The sequence below is a fragment of the Bos mutus genome, chromosome 18, assembly GCF_027580195.1.
Source record: "Bos mutus isolate GX-2022 chromosome 18, NWIPB_WYAK_1.1, whole genome shotgun sequence".
NCBI classification, from domain to species: Eukaryota; Metazoa; Chordata; class Mammalia; order Artiodactyla; family Bovidae; genus Bos; species Bos mutus.
The window spans coordinates 17798069-17813206 of NC_091634.1; the positions used below are offsets into that span (position 1 = coordinate 17798069).

Sequence of the window (15138 nt, forward strand, 5' to 3'; positions counted from 1 at the left end):
GGGGTCAAGGCCACCCTGATGACAGGGTCGAGGGCAGCAGGGCCTTATGAGGGGCAGTAGTTTTCCTGGTTGAGATCATTCTGTGTCATAGTCTAGGGTGTACATCTGGAAAGCTCAGCCTCTAGCCTGCCCATTGGTTCTGCTCATCATTTTTTTAAAAACCTTAACTTATTTTTGGCTAATTTATTTTGGGCTTCCCTTGTGGCTCAGCTGGTGAAGAATCTGCCTGCAATGCAGGCACCTGGGTTCAATCCCTGGGTTGGAAAGATCCCCTGGAGAAGGGAAAGGCTACTCACTCCAGTATTCTGGCCTGGAGAATTCCATGGACTGTATAGTCCATGGGGTCACAAAGAGTCGGACATGACTGAGCGACTTGCACTTTACTTCACTTCATTTTTGGCTCTGCTGGATCTTCGTTGCCACTCCAAGTCTTTCTCCAGTTGCAGTGAGCTGGGGCTACTCTTTAGTGATGCACGGGCTTCTTCTTGAGGTGGTTTCTGCTGTTGGGCACAGGCTCTAGGGCGCTCAGGCTCAGTAGTTGTGGCTCCTGGGCTCTAGAGTTTAGACTCAGTAGTTGTGGTGCATGGGCTTAGTTGCCCCGTGGCATGTGGAATCTTTCTGGACCAGGGACTGAACCCATGTCCCCTGCATTGGCAGGCAGATTTTTAACCACTGGACAACATGGAAAGTCCCATCAATTCTTTAAATGAAATTCCTTTTCAGCTAAGTTGGCCAGAAGTATTATTTAATCTTGAATAGAAGTACCTTAAATAGAAGATAAAAGAGCAGTTTGTTCAAAATTCCTTTTTTTTCAATGTCTACCTTATCAAAGGAAAGAATTACTTGAGCACCTGGCCAGGAGTTAGCAGTCACTCTTGATCTGGGCCAGGAATCCACCCAAAAGAGACAAAATCTCACTGTGGTTTTAAAAACCGTTCAGCAAATACTGTAAGCCTCACCCTGAGCAGTGTAAGAAGACAGAGGAGAGATCCAGCTGCAGAGGCCAAGCTGCCCTCGAGACATGGACAGTGCTCCGCTGCACCCACTCTCTTCTCAAGGGACCATCTTCCAGTGTGGATCTGCTCACCAATTACAGTCAAGCCTCAGTCAAGGCAACCACTCTTCCTACTGGGCACCTTGACTTCTGCAGAGAGCCCATCTCACGACAAAGAGGCTAAGCCCATGACCTCCCTTGTGACATCTTTATTTTTCTTCCTGGTACATGAACAATAAACATAGATGAGAAAAATCAGTTGCACTGAAACACTTCAGCCAACTGTAGAACAGAGAGGGTGTGGACACTGAGAGGGCAGGGGTGGCAATTCCAGACCAGCTTCCCTCAAAGGGCTCATGGTCCAAGCCCAAAACCAGAGGGTGCTCTGGGCAGGACCGTGCAGTGCAGACTCTGGGCAGGCAGACAAGAAGGACCAGTCACAACAGGGACTGCTGCTGGGCACGAGTTTATTAGCTTCTGGCCTCTCGCTCCTGCTTGATGAAGTTGATCAGCCCATTGGTGGAAGAATCGTGAGAAGTCACTGGGCTGCTCCCGTCAAGCTCAGGTTCAATTTTCTTAGCCAGCTGCTTTCCCAGCTCCACTCTGCCAGGGAGAGGAGAAAGAAGGGTATGAGGAGGCTTCCAGCATTACTAGGGAAATCCACAAGCCAACTAACCTTTGGTAGGCATTCCCTACCCTCCCCTTGAGCCAGCAACTCACCCCCACTGGTCAAAGCTGTTGATGTCCCAGATGATGCCCTGAACGAAGATCTTGTGCTCATACATGGCTGTGGAAGGGGGTACATGTTGAGGGAAGCACGTTAGGGTTCCCCCAGCCCACTCAGACCTACCCCAAGCTGAGACCATCCCCGCTTACTCACCAATCAAGGCTCCAAGAATGAATGGCGTGAGTTTGGTGAACACTATAGAGTTGGTCGGGCGATTTCCTTCAAAGACCTTCAGAAAACACCCACGAATGTCCCCCAGTTAGTCATGGTCCCCAGCTCTTCAGAAGGGAAGCACACCCTGCCCAAGGCTGGGGTGGGCAGGTCCGTGAGGACAGCGCCCCCTACTGTGCAGGACAGGACAGTGCTCCCTGGCCACGGCCACACGACTTTATCCTTCCAACTCCAGGATGCCACCCCAAAGCCCACTCCAAGAGAAGCACTGACCTTGTGAGGCAACAGCTTCTCAAAGTCCTCTGGACTCCTTCCAGCAGCCTGTAGCTCCTTCCGGGCCTCCTCTGTCGACTTCCCCCTCATCAGGGCCTCAGTCTGGGCCAAGAAGTTGGCCAGGAGGATCTGATGAGAGAGACATCAAGTACCATCGTGATGAGAGAGACATTAAGTACCACCGTGAAGCACGTGTGAGCTTCAGGCAGACAGATGAGACTGCCTGGCACTGCCCAGTCGGGGTTAGTCTCAACAGTTGGGGTTAGCCCGACTGCCTCCGACTCTAGAGCTTATTTGGAACAAGCGGGGACAACAGAGCACATCCAAGGACACCAGAAACTAGCTAATGACAATAAGTACCCTTCAGGGACTATACTACTTGCTGAGGGCCCTTTTAAGAACTTTACCAATGTCTACCTTTTAAGACCATGACGGGCAGAGGCATCATCTCTCTTTTCTAGCTGAGCCTCAGTTTCTTCAAGTCAACAGCACTGAATCCCAGCCAGAGGGACAGAGGGGAAGAATCAGAATTCAAACCCAGGACACCGAATCCAAAGCTTGTGTCCACAGTAACCTGTGCTACTTTGCACACCCGAGATAAGGCAGGAGCAGTCCTCTTCAAGGACCCTTGTCTGGAGTGGGGTGGTTTTCCCCTTGCTGTCATGGCAGACAAGATCTTAAATCCCTGATCTTTGTCCCCTGCTGTTAATGCCTGTGTACACAGCATGGCAAAAGGGATTTGGTAGAGAGAGGGATTTGGAGCTAAGGTTACAGACCTTAAGATAAGGAGATTATCTGGGTGGGCCCAATGTAATCACATGGCCCTTAAAAATAACAGAAGGGGAAGGCAAGTGAGTCATCCTCTGACACGCAACTAAAGAGGCAGGACAGAACTGAAGCATCAGAGGGACTCAGCCCACCCCTGCTGGTTCTGAGACCAAGAGCCAAAAGGGTTTCTAGAAGTTGAGCATGGCTCCCAGCTGTCAACAAAGAAACCGGACCTTGGTCCTACAACCATAGGGAAATGGTAAAACTCAACATTCCAAAAACAAAGATCATAGCATCTGGTCCTGTCACTTCATGGCAAATAGATGGGGAAACCGTGGAAACAGTGAGAATTTTATTTTGGGGGGCTCCACAATCACTGCAGATGGTGACTGCAGCCATGAAATTAAAAGACGCTTGCTCCTTGGAAGAAAAGCTATGACCGACCTAGAGAGCATATTAAAAAGCAGAGACATTACTTTGTTGACAAAACTCCATCTAGTCAAAGCTATGGTTTTTCCAGTAGTCATGTATGGATGTGAGAGTTGGACTATAAAGAAAGCTGAGCACTGAAGAACTGATGCTTTTGAACTGTGGTGTTAGAGAAAACTCTTGAGAGTCCCTTGGACTGCAAGATCAAACCAGTCAATCTTAAAGGAAATAAATCCTGAATATTCATTGGAAGGACTGATGCTGAAGCTGAAACTCATACTTTGGTGACCTGATGCGAAGAACTGACTTCTTGGAAAAGACCCTGATGCTGGGAAAGACTGAACGCAGGAGAAGGGGATGACAGGATGAGATGGTTGGATGGCATTACCGACTTGATGGACTAGAGTTTGAGCAAGCTCCGGGAGTTGTTGAGGAACAGGGAAGCCTGGTGTGCTACAGTCCATGGAGGTCACAAAGAATCGGACACGACTCAGCGAATGAACTGATAGGGAAATGGATTCTGCCAACAATCTGAATGAATGATGAAAAGGCTGCCCCCGAGAGCCTCCAAAAAGGAACATAGCCCTGTGGACACCCTGACTTCAGCCTGAGACCCTGAGCAGAGACCCAGCAAGCGTGATGGACTGGGGCCCAAAGAAACCAAGACAATAAATGAGTGTTGTTTTTAAGCCACTAAGCTTGTGGTGACAGGAACAGAAAACTAGTCGCTGCTGACTAACGCAGCAGTCTTAAGAGGTCTGGGTGTGATGTGAATCTAAGACAGCTGAAAAGGGTCAGGAAGAGTGTTTTTACCTTGTGATGCAAACCGTTCCTTATGGGGTGCTGGCTCTGGACCGGGATGAGGAAGTCGCAGGGTATCATCTTGGTACCTGTGAAGGGTACGGCGCTCACTCAGGTACCTACCCCCGCCATGGGAGCCACCCATATGGTCTCCAGGGGAACCCTCATCTGATGGAGGGGGCTCTGCCGGCAGGCCCTCCCCATCCCCAGTAGCACTTCTGCGCAGGCCAGATGGGCCCTACCTTGGTGGATGAGCTGGTAGAAGGCGTGCTGGCCATTGGTCCCTGGCTCCCCCCACACAATGGGGCCCGTCTGGTAGTTCACGCGGGTGCCAGACTTGGTGATGTACTTCCCATTGGACTCCATGTCACCCTGGAACAGGGCCAGAAACCCAGCCCTCGATCTGCAAGTCTTGCTCTTCACACACCATCCCCAAAACCTGCCTGGGACACACCAGGCGTGCCTGCTCTGCCCCGTGAGATATCCACAGGCACGATCCTTTTACGTCCTCACCTGGGAGGGCAGAGGTCACAAGCATTTTGCCTCTGACCCATGACCAGGAGAAGGTAGGAATGGAGGTCCAGGGAGGACCCATGACCAGGGGAAGGCAGGTATGGCAGTACAGGGAGGACCTTCCTAAGAGCAGAAACTGGTCACAAAATCTTTAAGTGATTTCTTAAGGCAGGCTGGGGTCCAGGCTGTACTGCATTTGAGGGCCATCCCCCCAACCAGACTCTGGTCTTGGGGGGGCCTCAGCCCCTCCTCCAGTCACAGAATCTGCTGCTTCAAGGGGGCTGTGGAGATTCCAGGGGCAGAGGGCTGTGAGGGGCCCAAAGAGGCACCACAGACTGGGTGTAAACTTGCTTTTCTGGAGGGAGACAAAGGCAGTGCAAACTACGGGGGTCCCAGGCTATGGCCCCAGCCTAACAGGTGATGTCCAAGAAAGAAGTGACCCGGGTGAGGCATATGCCCTGAGTCACGCCAGAGCCTGACCAGCCACGACGCCATGACAGCCAGTCATGCCCCTCCCATGGTAGCCCAACTTGACTGACATGGATCCTGGTTACGGAGATTCACCATGAGAGGGGGAGCACAGGTGGGCCTTGGACATGCCTGAGGCTAACAGGGGGAAAGGCCCTAGGAGGAGAAGTAACCTGGGCTCAGGGGGCCCCTGACCCAAAGCCTGGCTTGGCAGCTGGTACCTGCTGGAAGTAGGCAGCAAAGCGGTGCAGGTACTGATCATAGGGCAGCATGGCGTGCGTCTCACACCCAAAGCAGTTGATGTACCATATGCCCAGCAGAGCCAGCAGCACCGGGGCGTTCTTCTCCAGGGGCGTTGTGCGGAAGTGCTGGTCCTGCAAGGAGACCAGGGTGGACAGGGGCTCAGCAGCTGCTGAGGGGGAGGGAGCTGCACCAACCAACATGTCTCTGGCCGGTGCCTGCTGGAGAACTCGGGCCTCAGCACTTACCATCCAGTGAGCTCCTGAGAGCAGCTGCTCGAAGTTGTCAAATCCTGCAACACAAAAGCCGCATCAATAGAAATGATCGTGCCCTGTGCCTCCACCTCATGCGAAGAGTTGACTCATTGGAAAGACTCTGATGCTGGGAGGGATTGGGGGCAGGAGGAGAAGGGGACGACAGAGGATGAGATGGCTGGATGGCATCACCGACTCGATGGACGTGAGTCTGAGTGAACTCCAGGAGTTGGTGTTGGACAGGGAGGCCTGGCGTGCTCTGATTCATGGGGTCACAAAGAGTCGGACACGACTGAGTGACTAAACTGAACTGAACTGAACTGTGCCTCCAGGCCATGGACACAGCTTCTTCTAGAACCAGGAGAATGCTGGAGGGGGAGCCAGAAGCAACAGGATCTGGGAGGACGAAGGCCTGTAGAAAGCCTGTCTAATCAGAGTCAGTCCTGAGCTCAAAGGCAGCTGTAACTCCACCTGGCACGGGGAATGAGACAGACCACAGTTGTGAGGGGCAGGGAGAAAGGCCAACCTGCAAATACCAAGGGTCACTCGGCCTTTCCCATCTGACCTGGGAGAAAGGGTCCCATCAAGGGCAGAGAAGCCAGCAGCCTGAGGGAACAAGAGGGCATCTGGGGACATGAGCCCCCACCCCTACCTCAGACTGCAGCATCGTCTCCCAAGACAGAGACATAAAACACACACACTCACCCACGTGCAGGGCAATGGAGAGTCCGATGGCTGACCACAGCGAGTAGCGGCCTCCCACCCACTAGAAGAGACAGGAAAAGGCACTGAGGAGAGGTTAGCACACCCCGCCCCCCCTCCCTCCTGCCAGGAAACTTGTCCCCAGGAGCCATGCTCTTCTACAGGTGCAGTTCCAAGGGCCTGGCCCAACCCACCTCTGAGAAGCAAGACAGCAAGCCGGGTGCTGGCAGCTGTTGGGCTGACCAACAGCACTAACTACACATGGACTGGCCAGAGCCACAGACTCGACCCGAGACCTTACTGTGGCTGGTCCGGCCTCCCCCCAGACACTGCCAGACCCAGCCCTCATACCTGAGCAAGGTCTGCCCTCCCCAGACACCGACAGACCTGGGCCTCATACCTGAACCAGCTCCAGCCTCCTCAGACACCGACAGACCCGGGCCTCATACCTGCACAGGATCGGCCTCACCAAACAAACAGATCCAGGCCTCCATACCTGCACCAGGTCTGGGCTCACCAGACACTGACAGACCTGGGCCTCATACCTGCACAGGTCCGGCCTCCCCAGACACCAACAGACCCGGGCCTCATACCTGAACCAGCTCCAGCCTCCTCAGACACCGACAGACCCGGGCCTCATACCTGCACAGGATCGGCCTCACCAAACAAACAGATCCAGGCCTCCATACCTGCACCAGGTCTGGGCTCACCAGACACTGACAGACCTGGGCCTCATACCTGCACAGGTCCGGCCTCCCCAGACACCAACAGACCCGGGCCTCATACCTGAACCAGCTCCAGCCTCCTCAAGACACCGACAGACCCGGGCCTCATACCTGCACAGGATCGGCCTCACCAAACAAACAGATCCAGGCCTCCATACCTGCACCAGGTCTAGCCTCACCAGACACTGACAGACCCAGGCCTCATACCTACACAGGATCGGCTCCCCTAGACACCGACAGACCCAGGCCTCATACCTGCACAGGTCCAGCCTCCTCAGACACCGACAGACCCGGGCCTCATACCTGCACAGGATTGGCCTCCTCAGACACCGACAGACCCGGGCCTCATACCTGAACCAGCTCCAGCCTCCTCAGACACCGACAGATCTGGGCTTCATAGCTGCACCAGGTCCGGCCAGCCTCCCTAGACATAGACAGACCCAGGCCTCATACCTGCACAGGATCGGCCTCCCTAGACACTGAAAGACCCAGGCCTCATACCTGCACAGAATTGGCCTCCCTAGACACCGACAGACCCAGGCCTCATACCTGCACAGGTCTGGCCTCCTCAGACACCGACAGACCCGGGCCTCATACCTGAACCAGCTCCAGCCTCCTCAGATGCAACAGACCCAAGGCCTCATACCTGCACAGGTCCGCCTCCTCAGACACCGACAGACCCAGGGCCTCATACCTGCACAGGTCCGGCCTCCTCAGACACCGACAGACCCAGGGCCTCATACCTGCACAGGTCCAGCCTCCTCAGACACCAACAGACCCAGGGCCTCATACCTGCACAGGTCTGGCCTCACCAGACACCGACAGACCCAGCGCCTCATAGTTGAGCCAGGTCTGGCCTCCTCAGATGCCAACAGACCCAGGGCCTCATACCTGCACAGGTCTGGCCTCACCAGACACCGACAGACCCAGGGCCTCATAGTTGAGCCAGGTCTGGCCTCCTCAGACACCAGCAGATCCAGTGCCGAGCCCACCTCCTTGGACACTGACAAATCAGAACCCCATACCTGTGTCTAGTCATGCCTCCTAGGACATCAACAGAACCAGTGACTCATACCTGTGTCCAGCCTCCGTAAACACTAACAGACCCAGCACCTTCTACCTGTGCCCATGCTTCCCTGAACAATGAAAAACCCAGCACCTCCTACCTGACTGTGTCCCTGCTCCTCAGGCCCAATGCCTCATACCTGGGTCTGGCCTTGACTTTTCTGACAGGAGATCCAGTGCCTTGTACCTGAGCCCATCCCCGACTCCCAGGCTGTACTGACAGACACAGCTCCTACCTGTGCCAGCCCTGGTTCCTGGGACACTGACAGGCCCAGCAGTTCATACCTGGGCTTGACTGATCTTCAGCCTCAGCCCAAGCCAGACCGAGACCTACCATCCACACTGTGTCCTCCCATGCCACACTGCAGATTCCACTTTGTATCATCGGAATCCTCAGAGCTCCAATCACATCTTCCTAACAACTATTTATGGAGTACCCACCAAGTTCCTAGCATAGGCAATGCCAACAATCCATGGGGGTGAAAGATATAAATGAAACAACCAATAATGAAACGCCAATAAATGTGAAAATGAGATAAAGTGCTTAGAAGACAGGAATACAGTACTGAAACCAATAATGAAAGGACTCTGAAGGTGCTTCAGCCTGGATGTGAAGAATGGGCAAGTACTACTCAGGGAAGCACAGAGGGAGGAGGATTCCGGGAGCAAGAACAGCAAATGCAAAGCTTCTGTGGCAAGAACAGCCTTTCTCAACAGTGAGAGAATTAAGCCCCACAGAAAATGCTTTGAATGACTTAGTTTCTCCATACTCCCAAGGTTGATCCAAGGCTAGCATCCTTCCAGATGCAAAAGAGAGGTGCTAATTCATTATATCCAATGGCTGCCCTGGGGCATTAGGATTTAATTCTCTCCTGAAAGCCCGCTGAGAAAGGCTGGGCAGGAAAACGGGCAGCACAATTTTGAAGATGAAGGAAGGAGTCATAAACTGGTGGGCAGAAACGGAGAGGCAAGGATGGAGAACCAAGAAGTCTGTAGGTGAGGTGAGAAGGGAAGCAGGAAACCACACGGGAGCCCCAGTGGTCGTCCAAAGAGTGACGTTTCCCTGGAAGGGGGTGGTGCGGATGCATAGCACTGATTCAGGATGTTAATTAAACAGGATGAATTGGCACAATGAGAGGATCAAGAGTGAGAGGATCAGACGTTTCAGCTTGGGTAATCTTTGAGTATGATGGGGTTCTTTACTTAGAAAGGCTCTGGGTTTGGGGGAACCTGACCTGACAGTCACAGTCCCACAGACCACACTATGCCTGACGGAGGCTCTCAGATCTCACCCAATAGACTCAAACCCAGAAACTGGACTGAACAGACGGCCAGGGCTCAGACTGACAGATTCCAGGCTGCTGACCTTGGCTGAGGGCAGGATCTCAGACCTGAATTTTGTTTTGGGAAGAGCCCAGCAAAGCCAGTATCTGATTTGAGCCTCTGAAACGTCAAGCTGCAGACACAGATCGCTAGACCTCACCTTTACCTGCAGCGAGTGCAGAACACACCTTAAAGATGTAGCACCTCAGTCAGTTCTAAATTCTGAGCCTCACAAGCCTCAGATCTCACTTTCTCCAACCAGGTATAATCCAATCTCTTTCCATACTTGGTTAGTTCAGACCCTGCCAACCAGACCCCAATGTGACAGACTACACCCCGGACTGGTTACAGATCCCCTGGCCTCCACAACACTGCCCATCACACTGGACCAGGGTGCTAAGGACAGGTGGCTGATGTGGCTCAGCATATTCTACCTCTCCTACCTGAACCCAAGGGCTCCACAGACCTCCCCAGGCAGACCTAGGTATACATACCTACGATCACTCTGGCTTTCCCTCGATGACAGTCCACACTACCCACTTAAGTGTCCTGATCGATCCTACCGTTGGGGGTCCCACCTGTGTCTGAGTCACCTTCTCAGGCCTTACCAATCACACCAATTATGTATTTCTGGGCTAGATCTTGCCCCATTCATTTCATCTAACAAGTCCAGGGATGCCAACTTGTACCTGAACCCTGGGGGCAAAAACCCACCTAAGATCATGTTTATATACCTCTGCCCATGTGACCCTGATCCTTAGGCCTTCTCAGGACTACACTTGGCAGACCAGCTTTGCCTTCCTGCCTCTGACCTGGGCTCCTGAGAACACACTTGCTGGGCCAGCTCTGCCTACCTGTACATGACCCTGGATCCTCTGATCATACCTAGTGGACCAGCTCTGCATACATGTACATGACCCTAGATCAGACCATACCTAGGGGACCAGCTCTGCCTGCATGTATGCGACCCTGGCTTCATGTGCAGTACCTAATGGACTAGCTCTGCCTACCTGTACGTTACCCTGGACCTTCAGACCCTACCTGGCAGACCAACTTTACCCACCTGTACCTGACCCTGGCTCCTCGTGCTGTGCCTTGTGAACCAGTTCTGCTTACCTGGGTTTAACTCGGAGTCCTCAGGTCATACCGACGACAATTCTGCCTACCTGAATGTGACCCTGTCTCCTCAGACCACACTTAATAGACCACCTCCGCCTATACGAACTTTACCCTGGATCCAGTCTATACCTGGCCCATGAGCTCTGCCTACCTATACGTGACCCTGGGTCCTCAGATTGCACTTGGTAGACCAGTTCGGCTTACCTGTACTTGACCCTGGTTCATCAGACCACGTCTTATGGACCAGCTCTGCCTACCTGTACATAACCCTGAGTCCGCACCTGGTGGGCCACCTCTTCCTACCTGTACTTGACCCTGGCTCCTTTTGCCATACCTACCAACCAGATTTGCCTACCTGCCTCTGACCCAGGCCCCTCAGAACACACTTGCTGAGCCAGCTCTGCCTACCTGTACATGCCCCTGGACTGTCAGACCATGTCTAGGGAACCAGGTTTCATGTGCTATACCCAATGGACCAGTTCTGCCTACCTGGATACTACCTGGACCTTCAGATCACACCTGACAGCTCAGCTTTGCCTACCTGTGCTTGACCCTGGCTCCTCAGACCATACATTATGAACCAGTTGCACCCACCTGTACATGACCTTGGCTCCTTGTGCTACCAAGTGGACCAGCTCTGCTTACCTGGGCTTAACCCTGGATCCTCAGACCATACCTAGCAGACCAGTTCTACCCACCTGACCATGACCCTGGCTCCTCAGACCACATCTTATAAACCAGCTATGCCTACCTGTACGTGACCCTGGGTTCTGAGGCTGTACCAAGCGGGCCAGCTCTATCTCCCTGTACTTGACCCTGGCTCCTTGTGCAAACCAGCTCAGCTTACCTGCGAGTGACTCCACCTCCTCAGATCTTACCTAGTGGATTAGCTCTGCCTACCTGTGCTTGATTCCGGGTCCTCAGACCATACCCAGCAGAACAGTTCTGCCTACCTGTCCGTGACACCAGCTTCTTATGCTGTACCCAGCAGACCAGCTTTGCCTACCTGCCTCTGGCCCAGGCTCCTCAGACCACATCTAACCAGACACCTCTGCCTACCTGTACACAACCCTGGGCAGACCATGCCTGACGGACCAGTTCTGCCTGCCTGTACGTGACCCTGAGCCTTTGTGCTGTACCTAGCGGACCAGCTCTGCTCACCTGTGCACTTGACCCTGGCTCCTTGTGATACACCGTGTGGGCCTACCTGTGCTTGAGTCCTCAGGCCATATCTAGCAGACAGTTCTGCCTACCTGTACATGACCCTGGATCCTCAGACTGCACTTGGCGGACCAGCTCTGCTTACCTGTACACAATTCTGGACTCTCAGACCATACCTGGCAGACCAACTCTGCCTACCTGTGCTTGACCCTGGATCCTCAGACCATTCCAAACAGACCAGGCTCTGCCTACCTGTATGCCCCTGGTTCCTCAGGCTGCACCGTGTGGGCCACCTCTACCTACCTGTTCTCAACCCTGGCCCCTTGTGCTGTACCTGTGCTCTCACCTGTGCTTGACTCAATCCTTGGACTATACTTAGTGGACGAGTTCTACCTACCTGTGCTTGGCCCTGGATCACTGGACCATACCTACCCATACCCTACCTGCCTACTTGTTCACGACCCTGGACCTTCAGGCCACACCTAGACCACATCTACCTACCTGTTCTTGACCCTGGCTCCTTGTGCAAACCAGCGCTGCTTACCTGTGCATGACTCGATCTCCTCAGACCTTCTGCCTACCTGCGCTTGATTCCAGGTCCTGAGACCATGCCCAATGGGACAGTTCTGCCCACCTGCACCTGACCCTGGCTTCTTACAGTGTACCTAGCACAGGCTTTGCCTACCTGTGATTGACTTCAGTCCCCAAACCATACTGAGCAAATAGCTCTGCCTACCTGCACATGACCCTGGGTCCTCAAACTACACCTACCCAGCCAGCTCTTCCTACCTGCACATGACCCTGGGTCCTCAGACCATACATTACGGACCAGCTCCGCCTACCTGTAGTTGACCCTGAGTCCTCAGATCATACCCAATGAACCAGTTCCGCCCACCTGTACATGACCCTGGCTCCTTGTACTGTACCTAGCAGACCAGCTCTACTTACCTGTGCTCAACTCTGAGTCCTCAGACCATACCCAACAGAACAGTTCTGCCTACCTGTACACTCCCCTGGACCTTCAGTCCTTATCTGGCAGACTAGCTTGGCCGACCTGTATATGACCCGGATCCTCAGACCATGCCCAGCAGACCAATTCTGTCTACTTGTTAATGACTCTGGCACCTTACACACTGTACCTAGTGGACCAGCTCTGCTTATCTGTGCTTGACTCTGGTTCTTCTTGACGTGTGACCGTCAAGTTCACATGTCAAGTTCTACCGACCTGAGTCAGTTCTACCGACCTGAGATTGACCCTGGTTCCCGAGCCTGCAGCTGGACAACCTTGCCTCTACCTACCTGTGCATGACCTTGGGTCTTTCAGCTGCACATGGTGAGCCACCTCTGGCTACCTGTGCTTGTTCCTGGCTCCTGAGGCTGCTCCTGACAGGCTAGCTCTGCCCCAGTTCAGCTCGCCAGAGGTCATCTAAGACATTCGGTTCTTTCCCGGACTTACCTGTGACTTTTGAGATTTCACTGGACCGACCCAGTTTCCTAAACTTGTTCCACAGACTTTACCTGACAAACTCTATTCTACTCACCTGTGCTTAACTCACCCTGTGAGACCCAAGAATAAAACCTGTCCCCTATGCAGACTCCAGAGATCTTACCTGAGAAACTCAATTCCACATACCTGCATCCGGGCACAACTCATCATCATGAGACATCTGCCAAGAAGCAGTTCTGCCTACCTATCTTGACCTTACCTGGGAGATCCAGCTCTATTCATCTGGGCCCAATCCCAGCTCCTGAGATCTCACCTGAGACACCTCCCTCTATCCACCTGTCTTCACTGTATATCCTCAGAGATCATCTAAGAAATCCAGTTCTTTCTAGATAAGCCTAACTCTGGCTCCTCAGGCCTCACTTGACAGATCTACCTACTTGTTCCTGACCTCAACTATGGGACAGAATTTAATGAACCCAAACATGGCTTTTCAGCCTACTTCCAGCTTGCCTCTGGCTTACAGACTTAACCTGAAAAACTCAGTTCTATCTACCTGCACTGAACCTCAGCTCCTCAGATTCAGAGTATAAGCCAGGGACTAACCTCAACAGCTCAGACCTCACCTGTTCAGGAACCAGGAGTACAAGCCTGTCTCTCGCCTCAACTCCTTCAACCTTACCTGACATACCTGCTTTGCACCTGAGACAGACACAGAATTGCCGAACCTTCCAGATGGATGGATGCAGTGCTCCATCTCCTTGCCTGACTCCAGGTTTTCAATCTTTTCCCAGGGGCCCCTGGGCCATTGCCCTGAGTCACCAGAACTGCTCGGACAACAACTGAGGACACAGTTCTGACCTGGACCCAATCGTGGATTTCTAAGCCCACCTGTCAGACTCAGCTCTGTCTCTGACTATCTTTGGCTCCAGTGTCCTTATCTGACCAACCCACTTCTGCCCAAATATTGTCTAATCTCAGTTCCTCGGGTCTCCCCAAGATACCGAGTTATATACACCTCGTCTGATTCTAGCTTATGAGACCTCAAACAGATGTAGCTTTACAGATGACCCCTAGCAGACCCCTCTGTACAAACCTAACCTGAAGACTTTTCCCGGAGACCTGACAGATTCCTGGCTGCTTGCCGTGGCCCGAGGGAAGCCTGGTGAGAGTCCACTGGTGCCAAACAGGGTCTGAGTGACTTGTGCCTCTGACACTTCTAGAGACCTTTGTCTACCATTAGCCTCTCCCACCACATCTTAGTGACGCAGCTCCTCAGCAGTTCACTTGTCTTCACCTGTCCCAACTCTCCAGTCCTTACCTTTGATAACCAGGTACATTCCTACCATTCCCTCATCTGGGCACCTCAAACCCTACCCCAGCCAGACCCCAATGCCACTGACACGTCCTGGGCTGGTCATGCGACCCGAGAGGCCTCGACAACACCCTGAGCTCTGCCTGTCTCACTGGGTCAGGATGCTGAGAACCCAGAGGCTCACCTGGCTCAGGGGACTTTTCCATGTTTGTCTCGTCTGAGTTCTAACAGCCTCGCTTGAGTGATCAGCCATCCAGTACCTGAGGCTCACTCTTCAGAGCCAGTCAGAGAGATCCCACTATATACACCCATCCTGAGCTCACAGACCCAGGTCTAAGTACCCGTCCATAATTTTGGCTTCTCAGACGCCACTTGACAGAATAAACATCTGAATTCTTCCAGAATCTCCCCTGTACCTTTACCCATCCTGGGGCTGCCTCTTCAGACATCACGTGCACCTGTCCTGGCTCCTCTTCAGACAGCAACAGCCAAAATGAGCCCCCCAATATGTGCTGACTCTGGCTGAGCCCTGACAGTCCCCCCAGTTTACCACCTCACCTCTGCCTAAGCCTGACACTCAAGGATGCCCCATGGACCCTGGACCATGGCTGCACCCCCTGGACAGCTGAGCAGTCCTCACCACTTA

At 53.3% G+C, this 15138-nt stretch overlaps 1 protein-coding gene across 1 annotated transcript in view; it reads right to left on the reverse strand.

The window, feature by feature from the left end:
• Positions 1–1188: 1188 nt before the first annotated feature.
• Positions 1189–15138, reverse strand: part of GPI (glucose-6-phosphate isomerase) — a 28275-nt gene continuing 14325 nt past the window's right edge. Inside the window, exons 10-18 of the mRNA XM_005907771.3 lie at positions 6344–6404; positions 5633–5676; positions 5366–5518; positions 4406–4535; positions 4176–4252; positions 2166–2294; positions 1875–1950; positions 1715–1781; positions 1189–1597 (exon numbers count right to left, since the gene is read on the reverse strand). Of these exons, the coding sequence (XP_005907833.3) occupies positions 1465–1597; positions 1715–1781; positions 1875–1950; positions 2166–2294; positions 4176–4252; positions 4406–4535; positions 5366–5518; positions 5633–5676; positions 6344–6404 (870 nt within the window). The 3' untranslated portion in view covers positions 1189–1464. The remainder of the gene's footprint in view (positions 1598–1714; positions 1782–1874; positions 1951–2165; positions 2295–4175; positions 4253–4405; positions 4536–5365; positions 5519–5632; positions 5677–6343; positions 6405–15138) is intronic.